Source organism: Borostomias antarcticus (genome assembly GCF_949987555.1).
Source record: "Borostomias antarcticus genome assembly, chromosome: 12".
In the NCBI taxonomy this organism is placed as follows: domain Eukaryota; kingdom Metazoa; phylum Chordata; class Actinopteri; order Stomiiformes; family Stomiidae; genus Borostomias; species Borostomias antarcticus.
In genome coordinates, this window is record NC_140245.1 from 21,729,844 (window position 1) to 21,754,843 (window position 25,000).

General features: G+C 50.0%; 3 protein-coding genes across 4 annotated transcripts in view; 1 reads left to right on the top strand and 2 right to left on the bottom strand.

Moving 5' to 3' along the window:
- LOC311315880 (transcription initiation protein SPT3 homolog) overlaps positions 1 to 6,072 on the top strand; it is an 8,975-nt gene extending 2,903 nt beyond the window's left edge. The window contains exons 3-10 of the mRNA XM_084446584.1: positions 522 to 606; positions 1,182 to 1,268; positions 1,399 to 1,611; positions 2,258 to 2,333; positions 3,775 to 3,887; positions 4,060 to 4,164; positions 5,562 to 5,651; positions 5,842 to 6,072. Coding sequence (XP_084302710.1) covers positions 522 to 606; positions 1,182 to 1,268; positions 1,399 to 1,611; positions 2,258 to 2,333; positions 3,775 to 3,887; positions 4,060 to 4,164; positions 5,562 to 5,651; positions 5,842 to 5,883 — 811 coding nt within the window. The 3' untranslated portion in view covers positions 5,884 to 6,072. The remainder of the gene's footprint in view (positions 1 to 521; positions 607 to 1,181; positions 1,269 to 1,398; positions 1,612 to 2,257; positions 2,334 to 3,774; positions 3,888 to 4,059; positions 4,165 to 5,561; positions 5,652 to 5,841) is intronic.
- Positions 6,073 to 7,760: 1,688 nt separating this feature from the next.
- Positions 7,761 to 15,787, bottom strand: LOC311316563 (cell division cycle 5-like protein). The gene is made up of 16 exons (XM_084447442.1): positions 15,629 to 15,787; positions 14,828 to 14,931; positions 14,393 to 14,554; positions 13,587 to 13,714; positions 13,264 to 13,363; positions 12,974 to 13,192; positions 12,666 to 12,810; positions 11,839 to 12,033; positions 11,107 to 11,255; positions 10,798 to 10,969; positions 10,485 to 10,649; positions 10,251 to 10,331; positions 9,842 to 10,093; positions 9,405 to 9,602; positions 9,076 to 9,288; positions 7,761 to 8,106 (listed from the first exon to the last, which is right to left on the bottom strand). Exons 1-16 carry the CDS (start codon positions 15,671 to 15,673, stop codon positions 7,999 to 8,001), a joined length of 2,436 nt encoding a protein of 811 aa, XP_084303568.1. The 5' UTR covers positions 15,674 to 15,787; the 3' UTR covers positions 7,761 to 7,998.
- Positions 15,788 to 21,285: 5,498 nt separating this feature from the next.
- LOC311316519 (beta-soluble NSF attachment protein) overlaps positions 21,286 to 25,000 on the bottom strand; it is a gene marked incomplete at both ends in the record, with an annotated part of 6,854 nt that continues 3,139 nt past the window's right edge. For both annotated transcript variants that reach the window (XM_084447386.1, XM_084447385.1), the window contains 6 exons: positions 21,286 to 21,438; positions 22,072 to 22,140; positions 22,543 to 22,647; positions 24,138 to 24,222; positions 24,622 to 24,677; positions 24,816 to 24,893. In XM_084447386.1, coding sequence (XP_084303512.1) covers positions 21,286 to 21,438; positions 22,072 to 22,140; positions 22,543 to 22,647; positions 24,138 to 24,222; positions 24,622 to 24,677; positions 24,816 to 24,893 — 546 coding nt within the window. The remainder of the gene's footprint in view (positions 21,439 to 22,071; positions 22,141 to 22,542; positions 22,648 to 24,137; positions 24,223 to 24,621; positions 24,678 to 24,815; positions 24,894 to 25,000) is intronic.

Here is a 25,000-nt window from a genome sequence, read left to right on the forward strand (position 1 = left end):
GGTGGTCTGTGGTCCTGGTGGTCTGGTTGTGGTCCTGAGTGGTCTGGTTGTGGTCCTGAGTGGTCTGGTTGTGGTCCTGGTGGTGGTCTGTGGTCCTGGTGGTCTGGTTGTGGTCCTGGTGGTGGTCTGTGGTCCTGGTATTAGTCTGTGGTCCTGAGTGGTCTGGTTGTGGTCCTGGTGGTGGTCTGTGGTCCTGAGTGGTCTGGTTGTGGTCCTGGTGGTGGTCTGTGGTCCTGAGTGGTCTGGTTGTGGTGGTGTGGTCACAGAGAATGAAGCATCACTACTGTCAACCTAGCCTTAACCCTCTCAATCACACACACACACACACACAGCCAATCCCAGAGTGCAGCTGGGAGGTAGGGGCTGGGGGAGGAAGGGTGTGTGTGTGTAAGAGAGAGAGAGAGACCAAGAGAGAGTCAGGATGTGGGTTGCACCATACCTTCCAGGGAAGTGGTTACTCTATGCAAAGGGAGGCTGAATATCTGTGTGATTGTGTGTGTGTGTGTGTGTGTGTGTTGTAGGTTTGCTCTTGGAGATGCTCGCAGGCCATTACCTGACACTGCTGCTCTGGTGGAGGACATAGTACACACTCAACTCATCAACCTGGTAACACACACACACACATTCTCTCTCTCTACTGTTATGACATCCGCTGACTACCCCCTAAACTCCTGATTGTGTGTTTGTGTATTAAACTCCTGAGTGTGTGTTTGTGTGTTAAACTCCTGAGTGTGTGTTTGTGTGTTAAAGTCGCACTGAAATGGACATTTGAGATCATCTAACTTCCGTAGTTTGACATATTTCCGACGCAAACAAGCTATAAGGGTGGGACATGCGTTTAGAGGAATTTGATTGGAACATTGACAAGTGGACAGGTTTTAAGAACTTTAGACAGATTCGATAGAAGGATAGCGTTGATTGACGGGTGGATGTCGTGAGATTATTGGCCTAAAATCTAAGGTACCTGTTGTTGTCATTGCACGTGACCTACCGTTTTCCAGGAAGAAAGAAATTCTATACTGTACTTTGATGTAAGATTACAACAAAAGTAGAATTTTGTAATTCTTTTGGCATACATCGATGAATAGGTGAACACTATGACCAATTATGTGAACCAAAATGGGACAGAATGCTTTTTTCATTTCAGTGCGACTTTAAAGTGTGTGTTTGTGTGTGTGCAGCTGCAGCAGGCTTGTGAGGGGGCGGTGCAGCGGGGGTCAAGGGTCATCTCACCTGACGACATCCTCTTCCTCATGAGGAGAGACAAGGTACCAGCTGATTGGCTACCACTACTTGACCAGTGATTGGACAACTGACCGCCTGTTAGTGGAGTGTCAACTTGTGTGTGTGTGCGCACGTGCGCGTGTGTGTGCGCGCACGCGTGTGTGTGTGTCTCAGAGGAAGGTGGGCCGGCTGCTGAGATACATGCAGTTCCGAGGCTACAAGTCCAAAGTGCTGAAGACCCTGGAGGACGAGGACCCGGTGGAGCCGGCCGGCGGGGGGAACAAGCGCCAGCGCCTGGTGATGGACTTCCTGTCCTGGGTGGACCAGACCGGAGAGTTCCTGTCCCTCACACAGGAAGTGGACGAGATCAAACAGGAACGCATGGAGGTGAGGCGTCAGGTCCTAACAGATGCTGGTAGTCATAGTAACAGAAGATGTCACATGTCTATGCACTAATGTTTGTTTTGTCGTGGTTATGGCACCTTTGCACTGTATGTAGCAGCCTGTATGTCCAAGACAAATTTCCCTCGGGACAAATACATGAATCTTGAAGGTCCAGGCCTGCAAACAGTCATTCAGACGTACTGACCCAACCCCACACTAGGTCAGGGCTAGGGTTAGGGTTAGGGTTAGGGTTAGGTCAGGGCGGGGCCATCTCACAATAGTTTGATTAACTCACGTGTTGGTGTTTGAACGATGTGAAAAATGCAGATAGTGGAATATGAAAAGATATTGTCCTTCTAACACACAGACACACTGATGCTGCGTTCACATGGGACCCTGACGGCAGAGCAGGGGTCATTCACAGAGTAGTCAGACGCTGGGAGTCAATTACAGAACAACACAGTAAACAACAACAACACAGTAAAACACACCTGAGCATGCTGTTTTCTTTCATGTGTGTGTGTGTTTTTGTTTGTTTGTGCGTGCATGTTTTTGTTTGTTTTGTGTGTGTGTGTGCGTGTGTGTTTGTGCATGTGTTTGTGTGTGTGTGTGTGTGTGTGTGTGTGTGTGTGTGTGTGAGTGTGTGTAGAGGCTGGAGAGACAGACCAGGGTTATGGACTCAGCTCAGTATTCAGAGTTCTGTGAGAGTCGCCAGCTCAGCTTTGGTGAGGGAACCTCCCCTTTAACACTGCTCTCCTCTCCTCCCCTTTAACACTGCTCTCCTCTCCTTTAACCCTGCTCCTCCTCTCCTCCCCTTTAACCCTGCTCCTCTCCTCCTCCTCCCCTTTAAAGGACAATGCTTGTTTTTGACAACCTGGACCTTATTTACGACATATTATAAGACGTTTGACTCACCGAGATCACTTTGGTGTAGTTCGGAGGCATGTCGAAGAAATTTAAAATCCAGCGCGAGCCAGTATATCCATGTAATGGCGGTGGTCGGGGCACTTAGAATGCAGTTTCTAAAAATCTATTTTCTGCCGCGAAACGGTTGTTTTCATCAATCTGTCTTGATGAATCGTTAGTTGTGCTTACATAGAGCATAGGCCTGTTGTGATTTTCCTGCTCCTCCTCTCCTCCCCTTTAAACCTGCTCCTCCTCCCCTCCCCTTTAACCCTGCTCTCCTCCCCTTTAACCCTGCTCCTCCTCTCCTCCCCTTTAACACTGCTCCTCCTCTCCTCCCCTTTAACCCTGCTCCTCCTCCCCTTTAACCCTGCTCCTCTCCTCCTCCTCCCCTTTAACCCTGCTCCTCCTCTCCTCCCCTTTAACCTTGCTTCTCCCCCCCTCCCCTTTAACCCTGCTCCTCCTCCCCTTTAACCCTGCTCCTCCTCTCCTCCTCCCCTTTAACCCTGCTCCTCCTCTCCTCCCCTTTAACCCTGCTCTCCTCCCCTTTAACCCTGCTCCTCTACTCCTCCTCCCCTTTAACCCTGCTCCTCCTCCCCTTTAACCCTGCTTCTCCTCTCCTCCCCTTTAACCCTGCTCCTCCTCTCCTCCCCTTTAACCCTGCTCCTCCTCTCCTCCCCTTTAACCCTGCTCTCCTCCCCTTTAACACTGCTCTCCTCCCCTTTAACCCTGCTCCTCCTCTCCTCCCCTTTAACCTTGCTCCTCCCCCCCTCCCCTTTAACCCTGCTCCTCCTCCCCTTTAACCCTGCTCCTCCTCTCCTCCCCTTTAACCCTGCTCCTCCTCTCCTCCCCTTTAACCCTGCTCTCCTCCCCTTTAACCCTGCTCCTCTACTCCTCCTCCCCTTTAACCCTGCTCATCCTCCCCTTTAACCCTGCTCCTCCTCTCCTCCCCTTTAACCTTGCTCCTCCCCCCCTCCCCTTTAACCCTGCTCCTCCTCCCCTTTAACTCTGCTCCTCCTCCCCTCCCCTTTAACCCTGCTCCTCCTCCCCATTAACCCTGCTCCTCCTCTCTTGTCATGATGCTTGTTAAGAGACGTCTCCACAGATCATCAGGCGACTTCATCATCCCTGTACTGCTGGTGTGTGTGTGTGTGTGTGTGTGTGCGTGTGTGTTTGTGTGTGTGTGTGTGTGAGTGTGTGTGTGTTTGTGTGTGTGTGTGTGTGTGTGTGTGTGTGTGTGTGTGTGTGTGTGTGTGTGTGTAGCTAAGAAGTTCTCTAAGTTCCGTGATTGGCTAGACTGCAGCAGCTTGGAGGTGAAGCCCAATGCCGTTGCCATGGAGATTCTGTCCTACCTGGCCTATGAGACTGTGGCACAGGTCAGTCAGTTCCTTCCCTGTGTGTGTGTGTGTGTGTGTGTGTGTGTATGTGTGTGTGTATACCTGATATTTCTCTTTCAAAATGTGTGTGTGTGCAAGCGTGTGTGTATACCTGATATTTCTCTTTCAAAATGTGTGTGTGTGTGTGTGTGTGTGTGTGTATGTGTTGCAGATCGTAGATCTGTCTCTGCTGGTGAAACAGGACATGAGCCCCAAAACTGGTCCCTTGAACCACGTGATCTCAGCCAGCTACATCCACTACACTACCAGCACAGAGGTACACACACACACACACACACACATCCACTACACTACCAGCACAGAGGTACACACACACACACACACACATCCACTACACTACCAGCACAGAGGTACACACACACACACACACACACACACACATCCACTACACTACCAGCACAGAGGTACACAAACACACATACACAAACACACATACACACACACACACACACACACACACACACCCACTACACTACCAGCACAGAGGTACACACACACACACACACACACATACACACACACACACACACATCCACTACACTACCAGCACAGAGGTACACACACACACACACACACACATTCACTACATTACCAGCACAGAGGTACACACACACACACACACACACACACACACACACACACATCCACTACACTACCAGCACAGAGGTACACACACACACACACACACATCCACTACACTACCAGCACAGAGGTACACACACACACACACACACATCCACTACACTACCAGCACAGAGGTACACACACACACACACACACACACACACATCCACTACACTACCAGCACAGAGGTACACAAACACACATACACAAACACACATACACACACACACACACACACACACACACACCCACTACACTACCAGCACAGAGGTACACACACACACACACACACACATACACACACACACACACACATCCACTACACTACCAGCACAGAGGTACACACACACACACACACACACATTCACTACATTACCAGCACAGAGGTACACACACACACACACACACACACACACACACACACACATCCACTACACTACCAGCACAGAGGTACACACACACACACACACACACACACACACACACACACACACATACACATCCACTACACTACCAGCACAGAGGTACACACACACATCCACTACACTACCAGCACAGAGGTACACACACACACACACACACACACACACACTACAGTACCACCAGAGGTACACACACACACACACACATCCACTACACCACCACCACAGAGGTACACGCACACACACACACAGACACACACATAGAGATAAACATCAAGTACACATGCGCACGCACACACACATGCACACACACACTTCCTGTCTTTCTCTCCAAGGTTAAGAAAGATCCCGACTCTCCTGAGAACACTCCCCCGTCCACCCCAAGCTCCTCCCACAGCTCTAAGCCCCTCCCCCCCTCTAAGCCCCTCCCCCAGGGGAACGGCGGTCTGGACCGCGGCCGCAGGAAACGCAAGAAGGTGAGAGGAGGAGGAGCTACTGAGTCTGGAGCTGGTCTAGCTGAGAGTCTAGGGCTCTGATGACTGTGTGTGTGTGTGTTGTGTGTGTGTGTGTGTGTGTGTGTGTGTGTGCGTGCGTGTGTGTGTTGCAGAGCTCGACGGTGAGTGTTGAGCCTCCCAGTGGAGCCATCCAGCCATGCCATATCAGAGAGGCCATCAGACGCTACAGCTACGCACACACGGTACACACACACACACACACACAATATAGAAACACACAGACACCTATACGGTACACACACACATTAACCCAACTCTCAACTGGTCAGAGCTGGTCACGGATTTGCTGTTCATAATGCAGTCCCTCCTCTCCTCCATCCCCTCCTCTCCTCCTCCTCTCTCCTCCATCCCCTCCTCTCTCCTCTCTCTCAGAGTATCTACAGCCGTAGTGGGATGATCTTCCTGGCCTGCTGAAGAGGGCGGAGTCACACACACCTGCTGAAGAGGGCGGAGTCACACACACCTGCTGAAGAGGGCGGAGTCACACACACCTGCTGAAGAGGGAGGAGTCACACACCTGCTGAAGAGGGAGGAGTCACACACACCTGTAGCATTGGTTGTTTTGTTTTTATTTAGAATAATGGGGGATGAGAACCTCTTATGAAATCCCAACATTGATACTAAAATGCTTGTTTCAGTTTTGGAATAAAAATGTTATTTCAACCACGATGAAGTGTTTCTATTTTGGATCATGTCATACTCTGGAGATGCACCTTTAAGAGGGATTAAGGTTTCAACAAAACCCTTGGTAGGGGGTAGGAAGGCAGTGAGGTAGGAGGTAGGAAAGCAGTGAGGTACAGTAGGGGGTAGGAAGGCAGTGAGGTACAGTAGGGGGTAGGAAGTTGTGGGATTGGAACAGGACATTGGCTGAAGACGCATGGAATCACAGCGTAACACATCGGTGTGTACATGCTTGGTTCTGCAGCATATGGCAGGTAGAGCACGCTCATCCAATGAAGGTCCGCCATGGCACTCATCTTTCCAATGAGACAGCAGATCATCAGCAGACCCTGTTGTAGTCAGTATAGTATACAGTAGTAGTATGATGTAGTCAGTATAGTATACAGTAGTAGTATGATGTAGTCAGTATAGTATAGTATACAGTAGTAGTATGTTGTAGTCAGTATAGTATACAGTAGTAGTATGATGTAGTCAGTATAGTATAGTATACAGTAGTAGTATGATGTAGTCAGTATAGTATAGTATACAGTAGTAGTATGATGTACAGTAGTCAGTATAGTATAGTATACAGTAGTAGTATGATGTAGTCAGTATAGTATACAGTAGTAGTATGATGTAGTCAGTATAGTATAGTATACAGTAGTAGTATAATGTAGTCAGTAGTAGTATGATGTAGTCAGTCAGAGCCCAGCTACCCTGGGTCATAAGTTCTGGTCGTGTCCATCTCTAGTTGATTTTTGGACATCCATATTTTTTAAATATGTGTAACATATTACTATCGATCCAAATCCATTCCCAGCTATGGTTGGTGGGTCCTTTAGAACACAGGGTTCCCTCAAGCGCTTGGCTCCTCCTCTCAGTCTTTGTGGCTCTTGGCTCCTCCTCTCAGTCTGTGTGGTTGGAAGTCAGACGCCAGTCCTGATTCTAGAGGTCCTAAGCGGAAGCAGGAAGAGAAAACCGGGACTTTTCATCAGAAAAAAAAATGAACGGTAGTGAACGGCGTGAGAAAAATTATTTATAATTTTTTTTATTTATAATACTCTTTATAATTTTAAACTTATGTATTAACTGCTTTACAGTATTAAAACAAACTTTGACTTTCTTTACTTTCAAAATTATGTTTTAAATGAACAAAAATATGTGATGGTCATGGCACAATTCAGTCGGGATCAAGAAATTATTTGTTTATCTCCATTGACGACTGTACATATCTTTACTGAATGAAGGTCCCATGTGACGGCTCTTTCTGCTTCTGCGTAGGAACTCTATTATTCTACTGTCTTCCACATAGGAACTCTATTGTGATTCTACTGTCTTCCACATAGGAACTCTATTGTGATTCTACTGTCTTCCACATAGGAACTCTATTGTGATTCTACTGTCTGACAACATTGGCAACAACAGCTATGGTACAGTACTTACTGGCTGTGCCTTTTTGTGTATCTATTTGTTGTTGTATTTTTGTATATTTTAAAATATTAAAGTTTACAAAAATAAAAAGTTCTTATTGAAGCCAACTTGTTGTGGCAACTCTGCTTTCTGTACCACCAGAACGGCATAAAACACACAGACACACACAAACACACATTCTAGTGAAACATCGACTTTATTGATCTTTAAGACAGTTGACATCAGAGCAGAAACAGAAACCACTACTGGGCTCAGAGAACATCAACATCACTGACATCAGCACACAGAGGCGGAGTTTATCACTAGGATACGCGTTACTATGGAGATTTTATCACGTTGAGTTCCAGAAATGCGCTTAATAAAATTTATTTGAAATTTATTCCAGATGAATAGTTGCGTGTGTGTGTGTGTGAGACAGTGTGTGTGTGTGTGTGTGTGTCAGTACTTGGCGGAGAGCAGAGCCTCTTTCTCCAGCAGCAGGTCTCCGTATCTCTGCTGCAGCTCCTTCTCTCTCTCCTGCTGCCGCTGGACGTCCTCCCTGAGGGCCTGGGGGGGGGGGGGGGGCGGGGTTAGAGGGGTTAGACCAGGACCCTTCAGTTAGAATGAGACGTGTGTGTGTGTGTGTGTACCTCGTTCCTGCGTGGTATAGCACTGTCCTCCTGTCTCTTGAGCAGATGGAAGGTGTGTGTGTGTGAGTGTGTGTGTGTGTGTGTGTGTGTGTGTGTGTGTGTGTGTGTGTGTGTGTGTGTGTGTGTGAGAGAGAGTGTACCTCGTTCCTGCGTGGTATAGTGCTGTCCTCCTGTCTCTTGAGCAGGTGGAAGGTGTGTGTGTGTGTGAGTGTGTGTGTGTGTGTGTGAGAGAGTGTGTACCTCGTTCCTGCGTGGTATAGCGCTGTCCTCCTGTCTCTTGAGCAGGTGGAAGGTGTGTGTGTGTGTGTGTGTGTGTGAGTGTGTGTGTGTGTGAGAGAGTGTGTACCTCGTTCCTGCGTGGTATAGCGCTGTCCTCCTGTCTCTTGAGAAGATGGAAGGTGTGTGTGTGTGTGTGTGTGTGTGAGTGTGTGTGTGTGAGTGTGTGTGTGTGCGTACCTCGTTCCTGCGTGGTATAGCGCTGTCCTCCTGTCTCTTGAGCAGATGGAAGGTGTGTGTGTGTGTGTGAGTGTGTGTGTGTGAGTGTGTGTGTGTGTGTGTGTGTGAGAGAGTGTGTACCTCGTTCCTGCGTGGTATAGCGCTGTCCTCGTGTCTCTTGAGCAGATGGAAGGTGTGTGTGTGTGTGTGTGTGTGTGTGTACCTCGTTCCTGCGTGGTATAGCGCTGTCCTCCTGTCTCTTGAGCAGATGGAAGGTGTGTGTGTGTGTGTGAGTGTGTGAGTGTGTGTGTGAGTGTGTGTGTGTGAGTGTGTGTGTGAGAGAGTGTGTACCTCGTTCCTGCGTGGTATAGCGCTGTCCTCCTGTCTCTTGAGCAGGTGGAAGGTGTGTGTGTGTGTGTGTGAGTGTGTGTGTGTGTGAGAGAGTGTGTACCTCGTTCCTGCGTGGTATAGCGCTGTCCTCCTGTCTCTTGAGCAGGTGGAAGGTGTGCAGCTCCGTGCTGCTCTGCTCCACCTGCTCCCAGAGGTCCTGGTGCTGCTTGAGCAGGCCGAGCGCGCGGGACTGGTACCCTCCCAGCAGCACCTTCAGACGCTTCTCCAGACGCGCCGCACGCCGCGCCTCGCAGGTCATGTGACCACGGTTGATCTGCAGCACCACACACACACACACACACACACACACACACACACACACACACATCAGCCCACCAATCATCCTGTCCAACCATCATACACACGGGATGGGTGTGTGTGTGTGTGTACCTCCAGCTTCTTCTCCAGGCTGTCTATGCGGTCCTTCTTGGAGGCGAGGTTGGCGCGGGTGTAGCGCCCCTGGGCCGACAGGTAGAGCACCTGGCCGTAGCACTCCTCCCACACCTGGCTGTACGCCTCCATGGACAGATCCCCATGACCCATCCCCCCCCGGACCACCTCCATCTCCGCACTCAGCAGCTCCGACGCCTGGGACACACACACACACACGCACGCACGCACACACAAACACGCACGCACGCACGCACACACACACAGACACACATCACATTTATACTATGGCTTGGATGAACATTCATACAAATAAATAATCCTGGAGTCCTGGTGTTATATCCTGCTAGGCTAACAGCTGGGTTAAGGTTAGGGTTAGTCAGTGGGATAATCAACTCTGGGGTGTTAAGGTTAGGGTTAGGGTGAGGGTTCCTCACCTGGGCTAACTCCTCAGTGCTGATTGGCTGGTAGGGGTGTCCGTCCAGATAGGCCATGTGCTCAGCGTTGTTGGAGGTGGAGGCGGGGCCTCTGGCCTTGCTGCGCTGTGATTGGCTGGCGCTGCTGGGGGTGGGGTGGTGCAGGCAGTCGTGGTGCAGCATGGTGATCATCTCCCTCTTGATCAGCTCCTCCGCCTGCTGCAGGTCCGACAGAGGCTCCGCCCCCCCGGGCCTCAGGATCGACTCATTCACCTGGGGGGTTAATAAACACAGTCTGTGTGTGTGTCTGTGTGTGTGTCCCAGGTGAATAAACAGTGTGTGTGTGTGTGTGTGTGTCCCAGGTGAATAAACAGTGTGTGTGTGTGTGTCTCTCAGGTGAATAAACAGTGTGTGTGTGTGTGTGAATGACCTCTGTTGGTCTTGGAAGGGTCCTCTGGACGGCTGTGTGTCTCATCTTCAGCTCTCTCTCTCTCTCCGCATCCCGAACAGCCTGCAACACACACACACGCACACACGCACGCACACACACACACCGCTTAGAAACATCACTATGAGCTTTGAGTGAGTGTGGCGTCTGTGTGTGTGTCCGGGTCTGCATGTCCGTGTCCGTGTGTGTGTGTGCACGCGTGTGTGTGTGGGGTACCTGTTTGCGGTCCTCTATCTCGGCGGCGTCCTCGACGTACCCCTGCTCCGTGTCCGTCTCCTCCAGCTCTCTCTCCGCGTTCTCCGGCAGGACGATCTCAAAGTCGTTCTTAGGAACCGGCAGCGACATCAGGCCCAGTCTCAGCTGCTCCCGAGTCTCCCTCTGCTGCTCTCACACACACAAACACACACACACACACACACGCACAGGTGAGACAGACAGACAGGTAAGCAGACAGGTGGCAGGGTGATGGTTATGATCAGACAGGACAGACAGACAGGACAGACAGACAGACAGACAGACAGACAGGTACCAGGTGCTTGGCGAAGGCCGGGTCGGCCAGCTGCTCCTCGGTGTTGATGTTGAGTTTGTCTCGGAGGGGGGTGTGGAGGGGGGTGTGGCCAGGGGTCAGCCCTGGGGTCAGCCCCACCTTGGGGGTCAAACTGGCCTGGGGGGTCATGCCCTCTGACCCTTGTCCCGGGGTTCTACAGGAACAACAACACCGTCCACATGGCAACCATGAACCACACAACACACACTGCCTGTTTGTGAGAGTGTGTATATGAATGTGTGTGTGTGTTTGTGTGTGTGTGTGTGTGTGTGTGTGTGTGTGTGTGAGCACCTGAAGGGTGTGGTGAGCACGGTGTTGGGCGTCTGGACGGCCTGTCTCTGAGGCGTGACCCCGGAGAAGTCGCTCTGGTGCAGCGGCGTGTTCAGCCCGCCCTTCAGGGGCGTGTCCACGTTGGTGAGCGCCATCAGGTTCTGGGCCTCCTGGTAGGGGGAGACCGAGAGAGACATCCGGGTTAGGGAGAGGGAGAGAGAGAGAGAGAGAGAGAGAGAGACAGAGACAGAGACATCCTGGGTTAGGGGGAGTCAGAGAGAGAGAGAAAGAGAACATTGAACAGGAGTGTTTGTGTTTCTGTGGTGTGTTTAATGAGGGAGGGGCCTATCCTATCGATCTGTGAAATTAATGAATTGTCGTTTTAAAATGAGATGAAGATCAGATATGTAGAAGTGGACATGGTTGGATTCCTCGCCGGACCTGCCAAGCAGAAGTTGTCCGCTAACCGTGATGCGTGGTGCTTCTGAGCAGTTTGGAGTTGATTACAGTCGTTCTAAGCCCAGAGAATAACCAACCATTGATCATCATTCAGTTGGGACTTTGGCTCAGGAGCTTAACACATTTCTCCATTCATTCTGAATGGCGGCCGGTTCAATACCCGAATCCCGGGTTCTGGGGTGGCGACAGGCATATGGCCAATTACTGATTGTGTGCTCCCACGGGTATCAGTACTAGTGTGTACGTGTGTGTGTTTTTGTGTGTGTGTGTGTGTTTTTGTGTGTGTGTGTTTACCTGCAGGATCTTGTCTTGTGCTGCGGGGGTCTTTGGGGTGCGTAGTCCTGTTGCCATGGAGCTGTTGGTGACGCTGTACTCTGATAGGAGGGCTGAGGAGGCGGAGTTAGTGATGCCGGACTCCTCTGCTGTCTGACGAGCCACTTCACTGGCCTGGCCCAACTTCACCACCTCCTCCAGCTCTGCATCTGAGATCTACACACGCGCGCACACACACACACACACGCACGTGCGCACACACACGCGCGCACACACACACACGCGTGCGCACACACACACACACGCGCGCACACACACACGCGCACACACACACACGCACAGGTTTAAATTCACAGGCCTCACATCTGCACATCCTGTTATGACATTAATAGTGTAGTAGTAAAGCAGTAGTACTAATGTAGTAGTAACAGTAGTAGTGTAGTAAAAGCAGTAGTAGTGTAGTAGTACTGTAGTATAACTAGGTCGGTCAGGGAGAGCAGTAGTAACGTCGTAGTAGTAGTCTTATAACCCGGTAGTACGACTGGTACCTGTGGAGCAGTAGTAGTAGTAGTGTAGTAGTGTAGTAGTAGTAGTAGTAGTAGTAGTAGTAGTAGTAGTAGTAGTAGTAGTAGTAGTGTATTAGTAGTAGTTATAGTAGTAGTAGTAGTAGTGGTAGTAGTAGTAGTAGTAGTAGTAGTAGTAGTGGTAGTGGTGGTAGTGGTAGTAGTAGTAGTAGTAGTAGTAGTGTAGTAGTAGTAGTGTAGTAGTAGTAGTAGTAGTAGTAGTAGTAGTAGTAGTAGTAGTAGTAGTAGTGTAGTAGTAGTATAACTCGGTAGTAGTTCTGGTACCTGAGGAGCGGGCAGAACCAGCTTGCTGCGTTTCTTGGTGAACTCAGACAGTCCGCTGGTCTGCAGGATGGCTGAGGGAAGATCAGACTCCTTCTTCTTCTTGATCTTCTGTCTGTCTCTCTTCCTCTCCCTCTCCTCCTTCTCACTGGACACACATCACATCATCACTCCTCCTCCTCAGTGTGGAAAAATCACAATCTGACAGCCCTGTCTGTGTGGGGTCATGTGACCGGGTCTGCAGTGCCTGTGTTTGTGTGACAGTGTCTGTCAGCAGTGTGTGTGTGTGTGCGTGTGTGTGTGTGACTGACTTGCGCAGCTCCCCGTCCAGGTGCTGTTGGCGGAGGCGTTTGAAGTTGGGCTCCAGGCCCTGGTAGAGCTCCATGCTGGTGTCGTAGAAGCCCTGCGCCGGCTTCTTCTCGAAGGGGATCTCAGCGTTGTAGTCCACGCCGCGCTTCTTCTTCCTCTTCTTCTGCACATCGATGCCGGCGGCACGCAGCTCCCTCCGCTTCTGCAGCGCCGCCAGACGCCTGGGGAGACAGAGGGGTCAGCGGGCCGTGACCTCACACCAGGCCTGGCGGGGTGTGTGTGTGTGTGTTACCTGGCCTCCTCTAGCTGTTTCTCTCTGGCTTTCCTCTTGGCCTTCTTTCCCTGAGTGTTGGCCAGACGAGCCCTCGCCTCTGAGAGCATCTCCAACTCATCTACACACACGCGCACACACACACACACACACACACACACACACACACACACACACACACACACACGCACACGCACACGCACACACGCACACGCACACATACAAAGAGTTTACTCACCTTAACCGGTAATAACATGTTTAAAGTGTGTGTATGTGTGTGTGTTTGTGTGCGTGGGGTGTGTGTGTGTGTGCGTGTGTGTGTATGCGTGTGTGTGTGTGCGTACCCTCGTCCATGTCCACAGGGTCAGGTCTGGCAGGTTTGGTCTCAGGGTTGGGGTCGATCTCCCCAGGTTTCAGTTTCCTGGGGTCGTCGGCCGTGTCCTCTTCATTATCCCGCTGCGCTGCTTTGTCTCTGGAAACACACACACACACACACACACACACACACACACACACAGACACAGACACACACACAACTATCAAGGACAGAAGATTCTACACATGGTAAAATACACAAGTCACAACATGTAAACAAGAACGTTTTGGAGTTATTGGACATTGTATTGCGTCACTTTTGGGAGCTATAGGCTAGTTGACCGAAGCCACTTCCAGGGAATGATGCTAAGCTAGGATACCGGTGCAGGTATCTGCATGCACAGAAAAGAGAAGGGGATGTATCTTCTTGTCTGACTCTGGGGTAGATGGTGAATACGCTAATTTCCCACTGAAATATCTCTGTTGCTCTGATAATTGAGAGGGATCAGTCAAGATCAGAACCAGGACCTCTGTGAAAACCGTGTCTCTGGGAAAACCGTGTCTTTTTGAAAACCGTGTCTTTGTGAAAACCGTGTCTTTGCAGATTGCTGATTGGCTGTGTCAATTTCTAAAATTCAGTGTCAGGTCGACAACATAGCTTAGAGCCGATGGTGGCTCCTCCCATAGAGGCGTGGTTATGCCGGGTTCAAACCGTGCGCGCATGCTGAGATTCGACCAGAAACGCAAAATGTTCCTCTACGTTTTTTTTCACTAGTTTGGTCTTATCTGCTAGTTTGGTCTAGATTGTGTATGTGTGTGTGTGTGTGTGTCTCACAGCAGGAACTCGTAGTGCTCCAGACACTGGGCGGCGGTGCGTCCGATGATGGGGGCGATGGTCCTCCACTGGGTGGGCATCAGCTTGGCCAGGTGCAGCAGCTTCTCCTCCTCCTCCCGAGACCACTCCGTCTTCTTAATGCTGGGGTCCAGCCACTCATACCTGCACACACACACACACACACACATTAAACACCCAGACAAACACACACCAACACACACACACACACACACACACACACACGCACACATTAAACACCAAGACAAACACACCCACACACACATTAAACATCCAGACAACACACACACCGACACACACACACACACACATTAAACACACCGATACACACACATATTAAACACAGAAAGACACACACAGACAAACACACAGACAAACACGCAGACATTAGACACACAGGCTCGTAGGAGCGCTCACCAGCGGGCCTTGCACTGCTTGGCAGACTTGCGGTGCAGCAGAGAGGCGATACGGGACCACTGGTTCTTCCCGTATTTCATCACTGCTGCCTTGAGGATCTCATCCTGTTGGACACACACACACACACACACACACACACACACACACACACACACACACACACACACACACACACACACACACACACACACACACACACACACACACACACAGGTGAAGCAGAGGTTGACTGACTGGCTATGTGACTGACTATGGTAGGGGTCATAGCTACGGCTGCCTGGGTGATGTGACTTGAATCTGGAGCTTTACTATCTTTAATCCTAGCTGTATGATTGTTGAATCTAAACGTTGATAATGATTGGTTAGCTTGTGACTAGCTGACTGGCTTATTTCAAAAAGCAGCATTCAACTTTTAACATCAAAGCACACATACTTTGCTAATTAACGTTAGCTGATGAGTTTGATGCGACCAGTATTTTGGTAACGTTAACGTTAGCTTAGCTATGCTAGCAGCTAGCTAGGTATGCTAGCAAGTTAGCCTCAAACTTAGCTGCTCATTGGGACTTATTTCAACATTTGTGTGTGCATGGTAGCTAGCATATTCACGCGATTTCTGAAATGATGTTCAAATATAGCATCAACAAGCCTAACTCGCATCAATAATTCATGAATAAAAACAATAACGTCAATATTTTGGAGAAAGAGTTTGAATTTCGATAGATCGTCTGGTAAGACGCTACGACAGAGAAGGCGCTAGCCAACTTGGCTAACTAGCTAGCTATGCTAGCTATATCAACATACCTCGGTGTTACGCCACACGCCTCCTTTGATCATAATTCGCGGCATCTTGCCGTTTGTGTGTTATCTCCCTCTCGTGAAAGAGATTTTATGCCAAAAATAAAACAGTTGCTACTATCGACAAGTTTGCCTGGTAGATGAAACGACTTGGTTGCAAGGAGCCGTCGTTATCCAGACAACCGGAAACGTGTGAGCCACGCATTGTGGAGCTCTTCTTCTCTGTCGGCGGACTGACCGCTGTGGAAACGTGCTTCTGCCCCCTGCAGGCGAGGGTGGCTGGTAAATTGGGACAACAGGTAAATCAGAATCAGAAATGTTTATTGCCATGTAGTTTTACAACATACTAGGATTTGGAGACAACATTAGACAGGGTGCAGGGATGAGACGGGACAGTGCAAATGAGCAGCACAAAATATGAATACAAAAATAAGAACAATATACAAAATAGAGTTCGGCCAGTGTATTTACAGTGAGTGTGCAATGTGCGTGTGATGTTTATGTGTACTGTCACACACACTGTGGGACAATAGCTTTGAGGCACTGTGCTCTTTAAATATTAGCAGCCAATCACTGAAAATGTCTGAATTGTTGCTGCAACTGCCACATCTTTCTTAGTGGACTCTGCTGCTCCTGGATCTGCCCTGGAGGCACCCAGCCATGGCCTGTTATCAGACAGAACTGGCAACTCGTTACACTCCTCAGTCAACTCTGGAGTGGGCGGATTCAAACGCGTGGACCCAGGTCAACTCTGGAGAGGGCGGATTCAAACGCCTGGACCCAGATCAACTCTGGAGTGGGCGGATTCAAACGCGTGGACCCAGGTCAACTCTGGAGTGGGCGGATTCAAACGCGTGGACCCAGGTCAACTCTGGAGAGGGCGGATTCAAACGCCTGGACCCAGACACGTTACACTCCTCAGTCAACTCTGGAGTGGGCAGATTCAAACGCCTGGACCCAGATCAACTCTGGAGAGGGCGGATTCAAACGCCTGGACCCAGATCAACTCTGGAGTGGGCGGATTCAAACGCCTGGACCCAGATCAACTCTGGAGTGGGCGGATTCAAACGCCTGGACCCAGGCTAGCCCAGCCTGACATCACACACACAGTGTTGGAAGATAAACAACAGAAAACAGAACCTGTTTCCTTCCTTTATTGGTGTGTGGCAGCAGAGCCTCCCCAAGGCTTCTACAGTCAGCAGCAGGAATCTAGTCTCTGTGTGTGTGTGTGTGCATGGGTATCAGCAAGCTTGAGCTGCTCAGGTGTGTGTGTGTGTGCATGGGTTTCAGCAAGCTTGAGCTGCTCAGGTGTGTGTGTGTGTGTGTGTGTGTGTGTGTGCATGGGTATCAGCAAGCTTGAGCTGCTCAGGTGTGTGTGTGTGTGTGTGTGTGTGTGCATGGGTATCAGCAAGCTTGAGCTGCTCAGGTGTGTGTGTGTGTGTGTGTGCATGGGTATCAGCAAGCTTGAGCTGCTCAGGTGTGTGTGTGTGTGTGTGTGTGTGTGTGTGTGTGTGTGTGCATGGGTATCAGCAAGCTTGAGCTGCTCAGGTGTGTGTGTGTGTGTGTGTGTGTGTGTGTGTGTGTGTGTGTGCATGGGTATCAGCAAGCTTGAGCTGCTCAGGTGTGTGTGTGTGTGTGTGTCAGATTGGTACTGTCTGGTCAGGCATATTTGTCTGAAAGTGTGTGTATGTGTGTCAGACTGGTACAGTCTGGTCGGGCGTGTGTGTGTGACAGTGTGTGTGTGTGTGAGGGGGGGAGCGGGTCTGGGAGCAGAGCCAGGGGTGTGTCAACAGCTCAGAGGCAGAGAGGCGGAGAGCAGGGTTAGAATGTAGAGCTGAGCGAATCAGACAGCAGGCAGGAGGGGAGACCACACCCCCTCTGGCCAGTCCAGCTCTCTCTGGGTAGCAGCCGAACAGCATGGCGTGGAGCATCACCCCCAAGGCCCACACGTCCGCCGCCCCAGAGCCCCACACATGACCACACGCACCCCCTGCATCTCCGTCCGCGTCCACCCCCCCAGCAGCTCTGGACACGCCCCCGGCATCTCTGGACACACCCCCAGCAGCTCTGGACACGCCCCCGGCAGCTCTGGACACACCCCCAGCAGCTCTGGACACGTCCCCGGCAGCTCTGGACACGCCCCCAGCAGGTGCTTCCATCATGGCCTGCAGCATCTCCGGGCTGGTGTAGGGGGAGGGGCAGGCGTAGGGGGAGGGGCCGGTGAGGAGGGGGTGGTCTCCTCCGACTCTCTCCTCCATGACTGCATCCTCCACGCTCTCCAGCATCAGCAGGGTCCTAGAACACACACACGCACACACATATACACACATACACACACACACACACACATATCATCCAACAGGCTATTCAAAGCTAATGTGAATAAACACACATTCTCACACACACGCACACACACACGCACACACACACACACACACACACATGCACACACCTCTCTCTGTTCATGAACACAAACTTCTTTAGTCTGAGGTCCCTTAGCACCAGTCCGTTGTCATGGCAATGCGCAACCGAGGACAGCAGCTGGCGGAAGAGTCCCCTCGCCGTGTCCTCGCGCAGCCTGCGACGTGTCCGTAGAAGCGCGTGCAGGGTCCCGTAGCTCCGGGGGAAGAACACGAAAGCACGCGACTCCCCGAGAACCACGTCCCGTACCTGGTTGATGTTCGGGTGCGCGGGGAGCAGCGAGTACGCACACAGGGCCTTCCAGTAGCGCGCCAGATCAAACACCTGAAACACAGGAGAGGATCAGACTCTCTTTTTGACTGTTTTTATGCTTTGTTTTTTATACTTCTGTTTTTTATTCTCGTTTTATAGAACTTATTTGTTTTTAAATGTAAAGTGTAAATAATGTAGTATATTTTGACCAGTATAATCACAAGTTTTATAGTGAATTTCAAATGCACACATATAGGCATATTGGAGGGATGGAAAAATACAGACAGGCCTAAGTTGAAGAACACTGGGGATGTTCCAGTGTGTTGCTGTGGCAGACTGGCGCCACCTATATTTTACTAAGTGCTTCTTATCTAAACTATATGACATTAAGTGCCTTTTAGAAAAATCCATATATTCACTATTGCCACCTATATGACATTTATTGGCTTTTAGTAAAACCTATATATTCACTAGGCGTCAAGTTTCTTACTATAGGATTAGGTGTCTCACAGCAGAGCGCTGGTTTTCATAGTCAACCCACAAACACACACCGTCACAAAAACAGGGCACACAAGATCTGTTTAACTGAGCCATTAAACTGTCTAACTTTAGACAAGGTAGCCTAACGAAGAACAGGACAATTTTGGGCAACACCTCTTTTCGTATAACCAATAGAGATATCTCTGTCAGGTTAGTTCATCCTAGACCATTGGCGTGTGAACTCATCACAACTGCAGTGTGATTTTGATGCCAGATTCAATAAAAGTATTGAAACTGACATCGACGGATCTGATTCTTCTTCCTTACAACCAGAAACGAAATAGACTACAATAACATGTAGCCTTATTTATTATTATTGTTATTGTTGTTATTAGGCTACTAGCCTAGGCCTACTGCGAAATAGTCTGGCCTACTTTTCTGCCGACTACTTGGAGCCACCCTTACCTTACACACTAGCTGGTGTTCACTGTGAGGGTCCGCCGCTCTGAACACGCCACTCTCGAGCTTCTCCGTTAAGACGTACCTCCCCACCCGGACCGGGAGATGGAAGTATCCCGGTGATGGGCACGATGCTGTAGCGATATCCTCCATCAGAGTAGCTAAACTTGCGTGAAATACTAACTTTCACTGAAACCGTGCGATTCTCTCGCCTAATGAGAAACCCAACTGCCATGAAGAGCTTGAAACGCCATAATCGAACGTTTTAGTCATTAAATAATGCAAAAAACGGCAGTGACCATTCTAGAGCCGGTAACTATGCAGCCTTGGTAGCGAAAGCTTGCTCAGACATAATAATAGGCCTAATAAAATAAATTAAATACAAATTATTATAATAAACTCATTATATTTGTATAAAGCACTTTCCATTGATATTCTTCTTCCCTCAAACATTTCACAGCACCCGAGTCAAGTGTGGTTATATATTTTATTTTTGTACATTGGTTCAGCACATGATGATAAACATACAAACGTATACGTGATATCTTGATGGTTCTATAGCTTTAGTCTGAGAGTGTGTGTGTGTGTGTGTGTGGGGGGGGGGGGGGGGCGGGGTGGACCCTCACTGTTCTACAACACCAACACATCACCATGACAACATGCACATAGGAAAGCAAAGGGACAGGTCAGCCCTGAGGGGCAGGTAGGGCAGTGAGCTGGGGGCAGTTAGCTGTCCAGATACCTACAGTAGAGGACTGAGTGCAGTTAGCTAGAGTCTCTCTCTCTCTCTCTCCCTAACCCTAACCATGTAAAAACTACATTTCAAATATCCTCTTGACATAAATGACCAATGCACAGATGTATGCATCTGATATGCGTGTGTAACCGGGTTGAATTGGTTAAACTGGTTAAACCCCTCAGTATAAACACTGCCCACCCATGCCATCCAATCACAAGTTTTTTGGTGGTGTAGCTGGTAGGTAGCAGTGTTTATGAGCGGTGGTCATGTGTGTAGCTGGTAGGTAGCAGTGTTTATGAGCGGTGGTCATGTGTGTAGCTGGTAGGTAGCAGTGTTTATGAGCGGTGATCATGTGTGTAGCTGGTAGGTAGCAGTGTTTATGAGTGGGGATCATGTGTCTAGCTGGTAGGTAGCAGTGTTTATGAGCGGTGATCATGTGTGTAGCTGGTAGGTAGCAGTGTTTATGAGCGGTGATCATGTGTGTAGCTGGTAGGTAGCAGTGTTTATGAGCGGTGGTCATGTTTGTTCGTGAGACTAGAGTTCAAACCCAGTGTGGGAAAAGTGAGGGTGGAAGCTATACTGACGAGCAACGCAGTGACATCTGTTACACACACATAATATCAATGCCCTAACAGTTGAGCCCCAGGCTTTGCTGTCTCTAAGACCCCCTAGTGGCCACAGATAGTAAACACAGACAGTACTTAATGAACAAGATTCAGTTATTAACGGTTCATCATAGTCCCATAGATAGTTCTTATAATGTTATATTATTATAATACCACAACGTCACACACTCCTTTCACTCTCTCCCTCCTCTCTCCCTCTCTCTCACACACAGACACACACACACACACACACACAGACACACACAGACACACACACACAGACACACACAATCTGTACAGCCCAACACTTATAATTTAACAGAAGAATAATGTCCTGTCTAATCACGAAAAGACAGCAGAGATGTGGGAGGGTTGTGGGAAGGTTGCAGGAATACTGTGAGACAGAGGTTATGGGAACGTTGTAGGGAGGTTATGGGAAGGTTGTAGGGAGGTTGTAGGGAAGTTGTGGGAAGGTTGTAGGGAGGTTGTAGGGAAGTTGTGGGAAGGTTGTAGGGAGGTTGTAAGTGTCACATGCAGAGTGTGAGGAGCTACATATTTACACTGAAGGAGACACACAAATCTTATCCCACTCCCTACATTTGTGCCCCAACTCTCTACCCCCCCCCTTCCTCTCTTCCCCTCTCCCCCCCTCCTCTTTCCTCCCCTCTCTCCACCCCCTGCCCCACCCCCCCCCTCCCTCTCTCTGTCTACTTGAGGTCTCCTGCGTCTCCCTGGATGGTCTTCTTGATGCGCAGCAGCATGGTGGTCAGCCATTGGTCCAGACGAGACACGGAGTCAAACTCCTTCACCGCCTCCGTGAACGCCTCGCTGTTCTGCTCCTCATGGGCATCCAGCAGCTTCTACAGGGGGGGGGGGGGGGGGTCAGGGGGGTAACAGCACAGTCAGGGGGGTAACAGAACAGTCAGGGGGGTAACAGCACAGTCAGGGGGGTAACAGAACAGTCAGGGGGGTAACAGAACAGTCAGGGGGGGTAACAGCACAGTCAGGGGGGTAACAGAACAGTCAGGGGGGTAACAGCACAGTCAGGGGGGTAACAGAACAGTCAGGGGGGTAACAGCACAGTCAGGGGGGTAACAGAACAGTCAGGGGGGTAACAGCACAGTCAGGGGGGTAACAGCACAGTCAGGGGGGTAACAGAACAGTCAGGGGGGGTAACAGCACAGTCAGGGGGGTAACAGAACAGTCAGGGGGGTAACAGCACAGTCAGGGGGGGTAACAGCACAGTCAGGGGGGTAACAGAACAGTCAGGGGGGTAACAGCACAGTCAGGGGGGGTAACAGTACAGTGTTCTCTGAACGTTGGATGCAGTGTGTTTACTATTATTGTGCGCCAGCGTTCCAGCTACACCGTTATTTTGGTCGGTCTCCCCAAAAATCAGATTTTCCTCTGTTTGTATTCTTCTACATGCATGAACACGCCCCCTCGCTCGCTGTGGGAGGGGCTTAAGCCAGAGTAGAGGAGAGCATGTCTACCTTCAGCAGCTTGCACTCTCTGGAGTCTGCGAAGGCAGGAAACATCTCCTCATACTTCTCTATGGCCAGCTGGAACACACACACGCACACACACACACACACACACACACGCACGCACGCACGCACGCACACACACACCCACACACACACACACACACACACACACACACACACACACACACACACACACACACACACACACAAACACACACACACACACACACACAAGCACACACACTCAGTCTTAATTGAATACTGCTGTATAGAAGTAGTATATCAACAGTATAGCAGTAGCATTACAGTAGTATTATAGTAATATAGCAGTAGTAGCAGTTTGCTTCCCTCTGGAATATGTAGGGGTGGGACCTATGTCCATCCCCCATTGCTCTCTGTAAAGCACATTGTGTTGCCTCTGGGTATGAAATTCACTATACAAATAAAGTTTGATTTGATGATTTAGTATTACAGTACCTTAGCGTTGAGTTCATCCACTATGAAGTGGCACAGAGAGGCCTTGAAGAAGTACTCCTTGGCGTTGTACTTCAACAGTGGGTTGTCCATGGTGCTGGTGGCAACCTGACACACAAACAACCCCGGTGAACACTTAATGGAGAGAAGCCAGGAGAACAGCCCTGCCCAACCCAGGAGAACAGCCCTGCCCAACCCAGGAGAACAGCCCTGCCCAACCCAGGAGAACAGCCCTGCCCAAGCCAGGAGAACAGCCCTGCCCAACCCAGGAGAACAGCCCTGCCCAACCCAGGAGAACAGCCCTGCCCAACCCAGGAGAACAGCCCTGCCCAACCCAGGAGAACAGCCCTGCCCAACCCAGGAGAACAGCCCTGCCCAACCCAGGAGAACACCCCCGCCCAACCCAGCAGAACAGCCCTGCCCAAGCCAGGAGAACAGCCCTGCCCAACCCAGGCCAGGGAACCTTTCTGACACCAGACATTGTTTTCCCATATGAGTAAATCTGAATATCTGCAACAAACATGGTCAATGGTAAATGTACTGCACTTATATAGCGCTTTTATTCAAAGTGCTTTACAATGGCCTCTCATTCACCCATTCACAAACACACACACACCCAGACACACACACACACCAATGACGGCAGCTTCCGTACAAGGTGCTAGCCTGCTCATTGGGAGCAATTTGGGGTTCAGTGTCTTTGCCCAAGGACACTTCGGCATGTGGACAGGAGGAGCTGTGATTTGAACCGCCGACCCTGTGGTCACTGGACGACCCGCTCTACCACTGAGCCACAGCTGCCCACATGAACCTCGGGAGCCACAATGGAGGACAATGAGTTTGAAAGATGAAAAACACTGCGTGGCAACTGTAGTCTCGCTATATTGCTCTTCTTATTGTGGGAGAATGTCTCCCTAACCCTACCCCTACCCATACCCCTACCCCTACCCCTAACCCAGACATGCTGCCCCCCCCCCCCGCTGCATCAGTAATGATGAGCTGCTCCAGTCCTCTTTCTCATGGCTGCAATTCTCTCTTTCTTGTGGCCATTATTTATTCCTGAATCGTACCACTTATTCTTCTAACTTTCACTCACATTTTTCATTGTAGGCTTCTAGCTGGGGCTGGGCCACATACGGAGGAAACCGGACATGATCAGTGGGTTTGTATTACAGTACTAATTGTTAATTGTATTAGAGTACTAATTGTTAATTGTATTACAGTACTAATTGTTAATTGTATTACAGTACCAGTTACAATAAATTAGCATGGGAGCCATTACAGCAGATCAGTACCCAGTCACAGACCCCCGGGTGATTACTGTTTTTTTGCTTCCCTCTGGAATATGTAGGGGTGGGATGTCTGCCCACCTCCCTTGTTCTCTGTAAAGCGCATTGTGTTGCCTGGGTATGAAATGCGCTATATAAATAAAGCTTTGATTGATTGATTGATTGAGAATGAATCTGCTTTCACTGGTGACAGACAGACAGAGACAAGCAGAGAGAGAGAGAGAGAGAGAGAGAGAGAGAGACAGAAAGGCACAGACCGGCAGGTAGTCAGACGGACAGACAGACAGACAGACAGACAGACAGACAGACCTGTTCGTAGATCTCGATGCCTTTCTGGTACTGCTCCAGCTGAGCACTGTAATGGCCCACCTTCAGAAGACACTTATTGGCTGAACTGAGAGAGAGAGAGAGAGAAGGAGATGGACAGAGAGAGAGAGAGAGAGAGAGAGAGAGGGAGGGAGATGGACAGAGAGAGAGAGAGAGAGAGAGAGAGAGAGAGGGAGGGAGGGAGATGGACAGAGAGAGAGAGAGAGAGAGAGGGAGGGAGGGAGATGGACAGAGAGAGAGAGAGAGAGAGGGAGGGAGATGGACAGAGAGAGAGAGAGAGAGAGGGAGGGAGATGGACAGAGAGAGAGAGAGAGAGAGAGGTGGACAGAGAGAGAGAAACCATCACAGACAGAGCATAATTTGTCATGCCAGTAAAGCAGGCAGAGGTTGGGGGGAGTGGGGGGGTGCAGCGCGAGGAGAAGGTGGGCATCCCATCTCATCACGACCAGCTGGAGGCGGGGCTTACCTGTTGGACTCCTCCCCCTTGTAGTAGTCTGCCGCCTGCTCATAGTGGGCGATCGCCTAGGCAACCAGAGCATGACAGATCAGGATATGTATAGAGGATTGTATATTGTATTGCACAGCTTCACTGTATAGGCCTGTGATGCGCTGTGTGTGATGCGCTGTGTGTGTGTGTGTGTGTGTGTGTGTATCCTATACCTTCTCTATATCCACCAGCTCAGACTCGTAGACCTCTGCGATGGTGATGTGGTGTTTGGCTGCGATGGTGAACCTGCCCTGGAACACACAGGTTACATTGGTATTAACACCTGTACCTCACTTTACCCTAAACACACACACACACACACACACACACACACACACACACACACACACACAAGTAA

Excerpts from the sequence above, each read along its gene's own strand:
- LOC311316563 (XM_084447442.1), bottom strand. The coding sequence starts at position 15,673 with ATGCCGCGAATTATGATCAAAGGAGGCGTGTGGCGTAACACCGAG. Across the intron at positions 12,034-12,665 it reads TGGTTCTGCCCGCTCCTCAG|ATCTCAGATGCAGAGCTGGA; the intron begins GTACCAGAACTA and ends GCGCGTGTGTAG. Across the intron at positions 10,650-10,797 it reads CGGCCTTCGCCAAGCACCTG|CAGAGGGAGACTCGGGAGCA; the intron begins GTACCTGTCTGT and ends GTGTGAGAGCAG.